At 66.0% G+C, this 12,773-nt stretch overlaps 1 protein-coding gene across 1 annotated transcript in view; it reads right to left on the bottom strand.

The window, feature by feature from the left end:
* The window catches only part of MUC5B (mucin 5B, oligomeric mucus/gel-forming), a 30,913-nt gene extending 18,756 nt beyond the window's left edge, over positions 1–12,157 (bottom strand). The window contains 25 exon segments of the mRNA XM_049096299.1: positions 505–684; positions 1,227–1,340; positions 1,427–1,565; positions 1,787–1,938; positions 2,022–2,122; positions 2,238–2,293; positions 2,568–2,823; positions 3,066–3,192; positions 4,013–4,107; positions 4,443–4,607; positions 4,907–5,044; positions 5,450–5,519; positions 5,775–5,885; positions 6,204–6,342; positions 6,424–6,541; positions 6,651–6,776; positions 7,183–7,384; positions 8,171–8,277; positions 8,459–8,516; positions 8,518–8,550; positions 8,661–8,775; positions 8,902–9,163; positions 9,474–9,524; positions 9,973–10,044; positions 12,042–12,157. Coding sequence (XP_048952256.1) covers positions 505–684; positions 1,227–1,340; positions 1,427–1,565; positions 1,787–1,938; positions 2,022–2,122; positions 2,238–2,293; positions 2,568–2,823; positions 3,066–3,192; positions 4,013–4,107; positions 4,443–4,607; positions 4,907–5,044; positions 5,450–5,519; positions 5,775–5,885; positions 6,204–6,342; positions 6,424–6,541; positions 6,651–6,776; positions 7,183–7,384; positions 8,171–8,277; positions 8,459–8,516; positions 8,518–8,550; positions 8,661–8,775; positions 8,902–9,163; positions 9,474–9,524; positions 9,973–10,044; positions 12,042–12,111 — 3,057 coding nt within the window. The 5' untranslated portion in view covers positions 12,112–12,157.
* Between the last annotated feature and the right edge of the window lie 616 nt (positions 12,158–12,773).

The following is a 12,773-nucleotide window of genomic DNA, read 5'->3' as shown; positions in this document are numbered from 1 at the left end:
ACAAGTGGGCAGACAGGGGCTGCACAGTTGGGTAGGCACGCAGGTGGACAGGTGGGCAGGTGAACAGCTGGACAGACAGGTGGACAGAAGGGGGCTGCACAATTGGGTAGGCACACAGGTGGACAGGTGGGCAGGTGAGCAGCTGGGCAGGCAGACAGGTGGGCAGACAGGGGGCTGCACGAATGGGTAGGTGGGCAGGTGGGCAGACAGGGGGCTGCATTGTTGGGCAGGCGAGCAGCTGGGCAGATGAGCAGGTGGGCAGGCAGGCAGGTGGGCAGACGGGTCCAGGGGGCACAGGGGTACCAGAGAGCAAGAACAGTACTGTAACCAGGACTCTGCCAGTTGGATGGTTTGGTCTCAACACACCCCTTTCAGGTGGAGTCGTGAGTGGACTCACCCCAGCCCTGAGCAGACTGTCAGCTGCCAGATGGTCCCCTCAGGGCCAGACCTAGGAGCAGGGGCTCTGACCCTGCCTGAAGGGGCCCACGGCCCATCCATTCTCACCTTGTAGTCCTGCCGCAGCCGGATGAACACGCTTGTCTTTCGGTCCCAGGACAGCAGCACGCCGCTCTGAGTCTCCACAGTCAGGTAGATGCCTGTGTACCGGACCTTGTAGGGCAGGCCTCTGCCCGGGCCCCGCTGCACCACCTTGTAGGTGCCCTCGTGCAGGATCAGCTCGTAGTTCTGCAGAGGGACACGTGGACGGGTGGCTGCAGGGCTGAGGGGCCAGCTTGGGGGCGAGGGCCCCACCGGTGGTCAGGGGCTGGTGTCAACCATGGGCTGGCTCCTGACACTGCCCGTGAACATGAGGCAAGAGGCCGAGCAGGGTGTGCTGGGAGCCTGGGGAGGCCGCGTGGAAAGTCGGGGCTACGGGTAAGTGGAGCTGATCCCCCGGGGCAGCAGTGTGGCTCCCTGCCTGGTGAACTCTGACCTCCCTCTGTTGGAATTGGGCCCCACATGTGGTGGGTGGAACGCAGACCCCCACAAGGTAGATGCACATCCAGCCCCTGGAACCTGTGAATGCCACCTTGTTTGGAAAAAGGGTCTCCGCAGGGGTCAGTGAGGGATGAGCTCATCCCGGATCAGAGTGGGCCTCAGTCCAAACACAGGTGTCCCTGGGAGAGGAGGGGCGGGCCCGTGGGGGAGGGGCCGATGCAGCTCCCGGTGCAGCCCTAGGACATACAGCTGGAGGGTGGAGGTGGGGAGGGCCCCTGGTGGCCCCTCACCTCCAGGAACAGCTTGATGGCCTTGGAGCAGGTGACACCCGTGGTCCCGCAGGGGACGTTCTCGGTGACCACGCGGAAGGTCCCATTGGCGGTGCCATTCCCACCACAGTGGTCCTGGGACAGGGAGGGGTCAGGCTGAGCTCATGGCCCCAGGGGCTGGAGGGCCAAGGACAGGGGCACAGAGGGGCACCCCCACGTACCTGGGCCAGTGTGTACTCACAGCTCCCTTCGAAGCTGTAGCGCTCCCCATCAAAGGTGATGAAGTGGCCGTCCCCATAGGCCACGCAGGTGCCCAGGCATGGCTTGTGGCTGCACTCCCACCTGCGGTTCTTGCACGTGCTGTGAGGATAGTGGACAGTGTGCTCGCGGCTGCAGGCCCGGGACCTGGCCCTCCCTGCTCTCCAGGGGGGCTCAGCAAAGGGGTGAGGGTGTGTGCCTGCCTGTCACCCATCTGTCACCTGCCGGCCTCTGGTTTCCAAGCCTGTGCGGGGCTTTCCCAGGGTGGGGGTCATGGCAGTCCCCGGCCCCTCCCTACCTCCTGCAGAGGAGCCCCGACCCACCAGGTGTTGCAGGCGACCCTGATGGTCTCCCCGGGCTTGTAGGCAGCCTCGTTGTGCAGACACGGGCAGTCCTCCTCGGCCACGCAACCCCCGCTCCCGTCCGACACCAGCCCCGGGGGGCACACGCAGCCAGATACGCAGTGGGTGCTGAACTGTGGATGGGCACAGCGTCAGCACCCGCCCTGCCCTGTGCCCGGGGTCCCAGAGGGACCGCACGCCCTCGCCGGCCACTCACACAGTCCACGTCCAGCGTGTGGCAGCTCCTGAGACACTCGGCCCCCGGCGTGCCTGCCGAGGCGTTGCTGCAGTCCAGGTACACCATGGGGGCCGTGCACCCTGTGGATGGAGGCAGCTGAGCGGGCATGTGATGGGCCCCCAGGAGCCCTCCCTGCCTCACCTGGGGAGCCCTCCCCACCCCCCCCCAGCCCTGGGCGCGGCGGGGAGGCCGTACCTGAGCTCTTCTGCTCTGCTGCTCCCAGGCAACTTAGCTTCCCACCCGCACACGAACTGTGAGAGAGACAGAATGCCTTGTTGAGGTCCACTGCCCACCCAGCGCCCCGCAGACCCCACACACGCCCTTCCTGGGCACTGGACCCTCAGAACCCTCTCCCAGGCCAGGGAGGAGGAAAGCAAACTTCCGTCCCCTGGGCACCCCCTTGTGTTTCACCATCTTCCCGGGGAAGGGGGGGTGCCCAGGGATCTTTGGGAGTGATGCAGGGGGGCGAGACCAGGATAAGGGGCAGTGCCGTGTGGAGGGGCTTGGGCCCAGCTGGTCCCTTACCACACCACGCCGTTGTCGTGCACCACCTCCCCCGGAGCCACCACAGAGCTATGGAAGTAGCAGGGGCAGGCCTCGGCGGACACGCAGGAACCTGCATCATCCAGGAAGGTGCCCGAGGGGCAGACACAGCCGTCCACGGGAACGAAGGAGACACCGCAGGTGACGTCCACCTGGCTCAGAGTGCGGCAGGTGGGCTGGCAGCTGTCCACCACATACGTGTAGTTCTGGGACTTGGGGCAGCTGCTCATATACTTGGCTAGGGGCAAGGGAGGTGCTCAGTCAGTGGCTGGAGGCCCCCTCCATGCTGGGGTTTAAACAGCCCGAGACTCAGTTTCCCCTCTGACACTCAGGGGTCATCGGAGCACCAGGTCCTTGGTTAGTCTGGTCAAGGAAGCGTGAAGCTCTGGCGGAGAAGGTGTGGGTGGGTGCATGTGCCCCCGGGGCCCCCAGCGCCCTGCCCACCCCCTCCTGGGCACAGAGTGGCCTGGGGACACTCACTGCACACGCCGTCCCTCCAGCTGCTGAGCAGCACCCCCTTGGTGGCGCAGGCGTGCACATAGGAGGACAGGGCCGCACACAGGCAGTCCTCGCTCTTCTCACAGTTACACGTGTCGAACATGCAGTTCTGGGGATGGGGATGCAGGGTCCATCAGGGACCCCCACCCGCCCAGGCCCCTGCTCTCCCCATGAGTCCTTCCTGGGACCCCCACCTGGGCTCGGAGCTCCACCCTGAGGATGGACAGCAAGTGGTGGGGGGCTCGCAGACACCCCCAGGAGAGCCAGCTTGGACACTAAGTGACTGCAGTTGGGGTCAGGGAGGGGACAGCAAGAAGGCACGGAGCTGGGCCAAGGTCGAGGTCACAAGGGGTCTCCACAGGACCAGGGCAGGGGTGGGCCTGGGCCTTCCACCTGCCGACACACCTCCCTAGGGACTTGAGCTTCTGGGAAAGTGGCCTGTGAGCCAACTGTTGTGGGTTGGGTCATGTCCCCCCAAAAGACATACAGAAGCTCTAATGTCCAGGGCCTAAGGAAATGACCTTATTGAAAATAGGATCTTTGCAGATGTGATGAAGATTGTGTTGTAGGGATGGGCCCCGAATTATGACACAGATACAGGGGAGGGGCCGAGACCATGTGGCCGTGGAGGCAGTGGTACCAGGAGCCCCGAGACGCTGGGAGACCCAGGAGGAGGGCACGGCCCTGCACACACCTTGCCTTAGGACTTCGTCCTCCAGAACTGGGACAGAAGCGATTTCTCTAGTTTTTAGCAACCTAGCGTGTGTTCCTTTGTTACAACAACGACCACACCCACAGTGGCCGTGCTGATGGTCCAGAGCAGCCCAGGGGAGGACTGACCAAGCAGCGCACCATGCCGTGGGGCGTGCTCAAGACGGGGAACCCACAGAGAGGCTGGGGGACAGTCCAGGTGGGGCAGGGGGTCTCACCGAGTGGAAGGGCGCAGGGTTGAGGATAGAGTGGCAGCGTGAGAAGGCTCCGGCTGGGTCGGTCAGCAGGGAGCACCAGTGCCGAGCATAGTTCTCTGGGACAGGGGAGGCAAGCTGGCTGGCTGCCCACCACTGGCACAGCTCCTCCCTTGCTCCCACCCCTCTGGCAGCCTCCGCTCCTGTGCCCAGGCTCTGGGGGCCCCACGGCCCCAGCAGAGCTGTGTTGGAACTTGGGGCTCACCCACATGCCGACAGGGCAACAGGGTGCTCTCCCCAGAGACGAGCCCCAGACCCTGCTGCCCGCACACACGCCTGGACGTCAGGGCTCCCCCAGGCCCACGCGCCCCAGGGCCCTGGGAGACAGGAGGCTTGGGCTCCCAGGCCCGGCCCGGTGAAGGGAGGGTCCGGGGGGTCACCGGCACCCACATACCGTTCTCCACGCTGAGGGAGCAGGGGTCCTCGAAGCTGTTCTTGACATTGGGGCAGACGGCCTGGGTCTTCCAGGTGTTGGCAAAGGCGGCAGCCGTGCCCTCCACCACGCCGCTGAGGGCGCGGAAGTCATCGGCCTGGTTCTGGTTGAAGTTCCCACACAGGCCTGCGGGTCAGGGCCCAGGGATGAGGCGTCAGTGGGGCAGCCAACCTGGCCATCCCGCCTGCCTGGTGGTCCCTCTAGAGACCAGCACAAGGTGCACTGGCCAGAGAGCCCCATCCCAGGATCGAGGTGCAGAGCCATCTGCACATAAGCCCTGGTGGGGATCAGGCCCTGTGCAGAGCCTGCCCTTGTAAGGTCAGCTCCCTGGGGCCATAGGTTGTATATGGGGTGCCCTGGGTGGTGCAGGGGTCTCCACCGTGCCCTGGGAGCAGCCCCCTCCCAGCCCATCCTGCCAGCCTCACCGCACATCTGTCCCTGGTAGGAGGGGTCCAGCCTGAGGAACACCTGCATGAGGGGAACCAGCTGTACTTGCAGCTGCAGCCCAAGGCCCGTGTGCACCAGGATGAAGAAGGAGGTGGGCCTGAACACGGTGATGTTGGCTGCAGGGATGGGGGCGAAATCAGAGTCTGCACAGAGGCCAGGCCTCGCCAGACAGAGCCTCCTTGTTCCTGGGACAGCCCAGGAGGTGGCGGGCAGGCGGGGAGGGTCCTCTGGGGATGGGCTAGAAGGAGACAGGGGTCTGCTGGGCCCTGGGAGTGGGCAGTGCTGGGAGTGACCGCTGCTGGTCCCCAAGAGGCCAGGCACCAAGTGTGCTCCACACCAGGTCCTCATAGTGGCTGCCAGTGGACCACTGACACCCCACGTGCAGACAGGAAACCAACCACGGGAGATACCAGAAGTGGCCCAGGCCACAGAGCACTAGCAGGGTACCTGGCTGGCCGTGCGCAGGCGCTGGGGGCAGAGGCCTGGCTGCTGCACGGCCCAGTGGTGCCGAGCCCACGTACCTGCTGACACGGGCAGCTGGGTGTAGATGGAGTTTATGAAGACCCCGCCATTGGCCTGGATCTGGATGATCTAGGGAGAGGAGGACGCCAGGGCCGTAGAGTGAAGAGCCTGCCTGCTTGGGGGTCCAGGCAGCGCTCCCCAGGGGCCAGCCCAGCAGAGGCAGAGCAAGGAGGGGAGCCCTGGCCTCGACCTCCAAGCTCTGGGGGACTCTGAAGCCCAGGGCTGGGGGCCAGGCCTGGGCCCATGGGGTTGAAGGAGGGAGCGAGGGTCTGTACCCTCTGAGCCAGGTTCCTGCTCCACCCCGTTTCCCAGTGGGCCCCTTACCGTGTCCCCACCGTTCATGCTGAGCGCCACCGATTTGAGGCAGTTCTCATTGTCTGTGAGGCCACACGTCCGCAGCTCGGCCAGCACAGTGAAGAGGTCGCCTGTGCATTTCTGTCAGGGTAAAGCCCCCCCACGCGTTGGGGGACAGCCACACGCACACATGTGGGGCCCCTGTTCTCAGGACTGCCCTTGTGGGTAGACACGGACGGTGGCACCTGTGGCCACGTCCTGGCAGCTGGTCTCCAGCCCTGGGAGCCCCTTCTTGTGAGTGTGAGCCCAGGCTTCCCTCTGGGGATGAGATCCCAGGAGGAGGTCAAGGGGGGCTTCACCCCTTCTGATGGCCATCACAGAGGGCCCTTCCCAGAGGCACAGGGGCCCTGAGAGTCCCAGGACAGGTGAGGCCTGACATGCTCCCCCTCCCCAACTTACCTTGGACAGGACGTAGCTGCAGTCCCCGTGCACGTCATAGAGCCTCTCGTCGTAGGTGGAGATGTGGGACCCGCCCTGGACAGAGCAGGTGCCAGGGCACGGGAGGTCCTGGCACTGCCACAGCCCCCCGGAGCAAGTGCTGGGGAGAGAGGCATGATGTGCAAGAGGCGGACCCCACCCCATGCACCCCCGCCAGGGGCAGGGCAGCCAGGATGCCTACCAGGAGCTGCAGCTGGTGGTGAAGGAGGCCCCTGGGGCGTAGGTATGTCCGCCGTGGGTACAGGGGCACCGCTCCAGAGGCAGGCAGCCCCCATGGGTGACATCATCCAGCACCGTGCCTGGGGACAGTGGAGGGGTCATGAGTGGGCTGGGTCAGATGTTGGGAATTCAGTGACTACCGGCAGCCAGGGGGGTGGGGGCCAGTCCCCAAGGGCCAGGAGGACCTGCCTGGGGGGCAGAAGCAGCCGTCCACACAGTGGTCCTCGCAGAGCTGGGAGCGCTCGGGGTTGGAGCAGGTGTCGGCGCAGGGCGAGCCGCACTCCTGGTGCCGCATGTTGAGGGGGCAGGTCTGGGCTGCAGAGAGGAGGCAGCACGTGGGCCCCAGGAAGCTGCCCAAGCATGGGGCATACAGGCAGCCCCCCCCTTGACCTTCCATGTGCCATCCAGGGTCCCCAAGGGAGCCCCTCATGTTGGGAGGCTGGGCCCCCCGCCATGCCAGCCCCCAGCTGCCATCTGCAGGAGGCAGCGCACAAGGAAGCCTGGGGAGCAGCCCTCCTCCCTCTTGGACAGCCCCCCTGTGCCCGCCCGGCTGCTGGAGGAGCTCAGCCCACTGCACCCAGGCTAGGTCCTCCTCAGGGCTTCCCAGGTCCCCGAGGTCTCCTGCCCACCCTCTGGAATGACTCTACTTGTCCCTGGTCCGCAGCCAGATGCCAGCTGTCCCCCCCCACCCCAGGAGCCAGTGCTGGCATGGGGCACTCACGGCAGAGGTCGGGGCCCCTCCAGTTCTGGGGCCGTCCCCCCGCGTGGGCGCACTGGCGGGAATACTCCGCGAAGGTGGCACACGGGCAGGTAGGGCAGCGGCAGAGGTCCTGGGTGCAGGCGGCCACGTACTCGGCGGGATCCACCAGCGCGTTGCACTCGGCAAAGGCCTGGCCAAGCAGGGTGCGGCGGCAGACGCCCTCCTGGGGAGCACAGGGGTTCGGTGCCTGTGGGGGCGTCTCCAGGCCGGGCCCCTGCCTCCCTGAGAGGTCCCGTTGATCCTTCCGTCTGTCCCTCCACTCACATATCCCTCCGTTGTCTGTTGTCCATCCACCTGCCCAGCCAGCCGTCCACCCTCCCGTCCTCCCATCACCGTGGACTCACCACCCTTGGGTGCAGAGCTCTGCGGGGCTCTGGGGAGGGAGCCCTGAGTGTGGACACCACCCACCTGCTCCGGGCTCCAGGAGGCACCTGTCCACAGCGCCAGCACCCAGGACAGCGGCACCCACCCCTCAGGCAGCCCCAGCAGAGCCAGAGCCGGCCTCCCACACCCTCTTCCCTCCCTGGCCCCAGCCAGCTGGGGGTGGGCTGCAGCACCACATCCTCATTTCAGGCTCAGGGTCAGGTTCTGCTGGTGCCTCCAGGCCACTTCTCAAAGTGGGGTCCTCCCAGCTCCCCTGTAGGTCCCGCCGCAGGCAGAACTGTATGTGTGTGGATGTGAATTTGCACATGCAGAGGGGTGCACATGCTTATACATGCACTGCCCACATACTTAGGGCACGTGTGTCCAGCAGGCGAAAGTGAGTCCATACAGAGGGTGTGTCTCCAGAGCGGAGGCTGTGTCCTTTGCCAGCTGAGGGCAGGGAGCCCCTCTGTCACCTGGACACCCCAGGACCCACCACAGGAAGCCTGAGTCCGCCCTCCTGGCTGTCCCCATGCCCTGGGGAGAGCAGGGACCGTGGGCAGCCTGGGTCCTGAGAGGCGCTCACCCTATCTGTGCAGTTGTTGGCTGGGGAAGGCGGGGGGTCCTGGCATTGCTCTGTGGGCCCATCCAGCTTCTGCAGATTCCCAAACTGTAGAGGGGTCAGCCTGGCATCTGTGGAGATGAGATGTTTGGTGCGGGGTGTGCTGAGGGCCCCTGGGAGTAGGGCAGGGATAGTTGCCAGGGGACCCCTGCCCGTGCCCTGGGGCGTCCCCACCCTGACCTGGGCAAAGCCACTCCCAGCATCCCCCCGGGATGGCACCCTGACCCCACCCTGACCCCAGGTGGCACTCACTATGGGAGTAGAACTCATTGACAGCCGGGAGCCCGTTGAAGTCCCCACACAGTCCACACTGTCTGGTTGGCGTACTTGGGGTCCAGCTCCAGCTGGGGGCAGAGAGGGGGCAGCTTCAGCCTCTCCCAGCCTGCAGAGCCTGGGCCCCTGCAGACTCTGCCCCCGACCCGGCCGGGGGAGCATGGGGGCAGAACATCCTCACCAGGGCGCTGTCCTCTCTGTTCCACAGGAAGGTCAGCCCCAGCCGGACAGTGACCTTGAGGTAGACGCTGCTCTGCTCCACCAGGAGGCCAGCGCGGCTGTAGGGCAGCTCCTCCCTGGAGTGGAATATTCTGGTTGTCCCACGGCCAAGGTGTCCAGCAGGGCCCAGGGCCCTCCCCACCGGCTCTGAGCCCTGACCCCACCCCAGGGTCCCGGCTCCTCCCAGCCCAGGCCAGGCTCACCTCTGCCCGTTGATGAGGACGGAGCCGTTGGAGGCTTCCAGCACCAGCCCCTGGGTCTTGAGGACGACGTGGGTGATGGTGGGCCTGGAGCCGGCCAAGCCGCGGCGGAGCTGGATGTTGAAGTCCTCGTAGGCGGCCCCACAGTGCGTGGAGAAGACATAGTTGCACAGGCCCGGGAAGCGGAAGACGTCCCCGTCGAAGGTCTTGTAGTGGAAGTCGCCCCATGTGCTGCACACCCGCCCGTTGTGCGCAGGGTTCAGGACTGCGGGGAGAGCACGCTGGGGCCCGGGTGCATGCCACCAGCCTCGCCCAGCCACCCATGGGCAGCCGACCCTGGATTTGGGGCGGGGAGCCAGGAGGACAGCCACTCCCTGCCTTGCTGCCCTAGCCGCTCTGATGCTCCCTGAGAGCCCTGCCCCTGCCCCAGCATCCAGGGCCACTCCCCAGGAGACCCGTCCACAGGGAAGACTCCCAGGCATGACCGAGGCCATCCAGCTGCCCACACTATGCCAGCTTCACCCCCCGGGGTCTGCGAAACCCCACCCCATCAGCAGTGGGCAGTGTCCACTCACAGCTCATGGTGGGCAAGATGGTGACGGGTGGGATGACGGTCACACTCCAAGCTGCAGAGTGAGGGTGGGTCACATGAGAAATGCTGCCAGGCCGGGACCCCTGTCCTCCTCACTGGCCACCCTGACCCAGCCCAGGGAGCCCCAGGACCAGGGCCGTCCCCGTCCCCGTCTGCCCAAGACCCTTCTGCCCAGGGCTCCTCTGCCCTAAGCATGCATGTACATGTGTGCACATGCACTGTGTGTGAGTGAGCTCACGTGTGCATGCACGTATGAGTGTGTGACCACTTGTGCATGTGCGTGTGAGTGTCTATGAGTGTTTCAGCTTCTCTACTCCGTTCCTTTGCTTTCTTTGGGCCGTGTCCCCCCCTTGCGCCCCCCACCCCGCCATCTCGTCTTGCGGGCAGCTGTGGGATTGGGAAGGATCTCCGTGTGACAGCTGATGTAGGAAGTGGTCCAGCCCCCGAGGGGCGCCCCACCACCCAGGGCCTGGGCTCCCTACCAGCATCCACCCACGGACTGTTCGCAGCAGCCTCCGTGCTTGCCCAGCTGGGCTGCACACCGCCCTGGGTCTCTGTGGGGAAGGGGGACAGGAGTCAGAAGCTGCAGCATCCGCCATCCCTTCCTGGCAGGCTTCAGGGTAGCGTCCACACGAGCAGGATCTGGCCTCCTCAGGGCTCCACGGGGTGTGAGGCCTCCACAGGGACCTTGTGCTGACCCCTGCTCTCCCCGTCCACAAGTTCAGCAGAGGGGGGGTGCCTCGTCTCGCTGGGAGGGGGCAGCTGCTGCTGCTGGCTCGGGCCACAAAAATGGAATCAGGAAAAGGCGTTGGCCCCGTTGACCCTGGCCACCCCTGAAGAGGGATCGGCCCCATCCTGGGCGTCCCTTGGCGAAGGACAAAGACTGGCTTTGTTGGGGACAAGGACATACGCAGTCGGGGAGGCTTCTGGGCATGACTTAGCAGAAACCCAAGACCAGAGCCAGTTGCGTTGGAACTGACAGTCATGGCAGCGGGAGGCATGGGGGCCCCATTGCCCCGAGTCCTGGGGTGGCTGCCCTGTGGCCTGAGTGCCCACCACCTCCAGCCTGACGGGGGCCAAGGCCAGGTGCTTCCCCAATGGCCAGGCCCCCACGACCCCTCGCTGCCGTGGTGGGCGTCAGGGGAAGCCCTCCCAGGCCCCTCGGCTGAGCTCTCACTGCGGCACCCCAGCACCCGTCTGCCCGGAGTCTCCACACTCAGCCCAAGACTGAGCTTCCCGGGGAGTGGGAGGGGGGGCCCCCAGGTCCCTGGTGTGGCCAGCTCGGCGAGGGGCGCAGCGAGGCCACGGCACCAGCCTCTGCTTCCTGCTAGACTTTCCCAGCAGGGACTTCGGACACCTGGAAACCGCAGGGACTGGCGCGGCATTAATCTTTCCTTTCGAGGGCCCTGGATGAATGCGTTTCCCACAGGCACAGCCACTCCCTCTGTGCACCCCTGACCCCAGCCTGGCCGCACCCCACAGGCAGAAACTAGAGGGTGTCACCAGGAGGCGGGCTGCACCGCACACGCACACCCCCGGATCTGGGGTTGGTTCCCACAAGGATTGGCTCAACCCGGAGCCCTGTCCCGGCAGGGTCACTAGCGCAGCGAGGCCTGGTCCGCAGCACCCGGCCAGAGAAATGCTCGCCACCGACCATCCCATCACACAGTGGTCTGACGGCAACGCCCCTGATGTAGGACCCATCTCAGACCGCCTTTGCCCACCCCTCAAGGGACTTGCCCCCCAAGGGAAGCAGGTGGAGGATGAGGGCTCGCTGGTGAGACCCATGGCTCAGGCACATGGCCTGAGGCCCGCGCGGCCCAGGAAAGCCTGGGAGAGCCTGGCTGAGTGGGTGGGTGCCCTGCTGTGCCAACCAGCACACAGCCCCCCTGACCAGTGCGGCAGGCTGGGGTACTCAGCACCACTCAGCCCCGGCCAGGGGCTCTGGGACATGACCGTCCTCACCACCATCACCCCCTCCATGGAGAGAGCTGTGGGCCAGCGACCACCTGCCCGGACCCCTGAACCCGGACGAGGCACCGCAGGGTGGCCTGGCGGGAGCAGAGCTTGGGGCCGGGGCTGGGCGAGGCAGCCTGCAGTGGCCAGGGCTCCGGGCCAGCCCTGCTGGGTGTCACCCAGGCAGCCCCTGAGGCCGTGTCTTTCCTGTTGACAGTACGCATTAGGGCTCCTGGTACTTCCCCTGGACACTAAGTGCCACAGGCCTGGGACTGACAAGGGGAGGCAGGAGGGCCAGGTTGGGGCTCAGAGGCAGCTCCTCCGCGGCTGCGTGTCACTCGCCAGCTGCTCCAGCCCTAATCTGAGGGGCTCCTTTGGGGGCTGCGCTGAAGCCTGTCACCGTCCCACGGACCAGAGTGGCACCCAGCCCCGGCCCCCCCAAGCCCCCACCCCAAGACCCTGTCAGCAGTTCTCCTGGGAGGACCCAGCTCCTCCTGGGTGCAGGCTGAGAACCGGTGGCCCCACATACGGGGCGAGGGCCTGCCTGCCCCTCCGCAAGGGCCTGCAAGGGAGGCACCAGGCTCTCCATCCTCACCTGACTTCTGCACCAAGAGCAGGGCGGCAAGGGCCCAGGCCAGCGCCAGGCACCCACTCGGGGCACCCATCCTGGGGGCTGGCAGGGCGGTGGGCGGGTGGCCGGGAAGCAGTGGCCCTGGTGCTCGCTCCCTGGGGGCCTGGGGCTTATATAGTGAGAACCCTTGGCTCTGCGCCCGGCTCCTGGGCCACGCACGGCTCTGTCCTCTCCCCCGAGCAGCCACGTGTGTTTGCTCTTGGGGAGGGGCTGAGGCAGGAAAGACGCCGGACAAGGAAGGATTTGCGGCTGTGGGCCCAGCTTCACGGGACCCCCGCCCCCACCTGCCCACACCCGCCCCAGTGCAGCTTCTGAGAATCCGAGGGATGCAGCCCTGCCGCCTGGTGCCAGGAAGGTGTTGCCAGTGGCCCAGCCTGGACAGCAAAGCTCCTGGCTCCGGCCGCCTGCTCGTGTCTTGTGCAACCAGTGGGAGGGCGGTCAGCATGAGCCCACGCTCAGTCCCCACCCGCAGTCCCAACGCTCAAACCCCATGGTCGGACCCCATGCTCAGGCCCCCATGCTCAGTCCCCACGCTTGGCCCCCATGCTCAGTCCCCACCCTCGGTCCTTGCACTCCATCCCCCATGCTCAGCCCCATGCTCGGCCCCCATACTTAGTCCCCACACTCAGTCCCCCACACTGGGCCCCCACACTCGGTCCCCGTGTTCTGTCCCCATGCTCAGTCCCCACACTCAGT

Source organism: Canis lupus, chromosome 18 (assembly GCF_003254725.2).
Source record: "Canis lupus dingo isolate Sandy chromosome 18, ASM325472v2, whole genome shotgun sequence".
In the NCBI taxonomy this organism is placed as follows: domain Eukaryota; kingdom Metazoa; phylum Chordata; class Mammalia; order Carnivora; family Canidae; genus Canis; species Canis lupus.
Note: the sequence above shows the minus strand (reverse complement) of the source record. Positions and strands in the feature narration are given on the sequence as shown.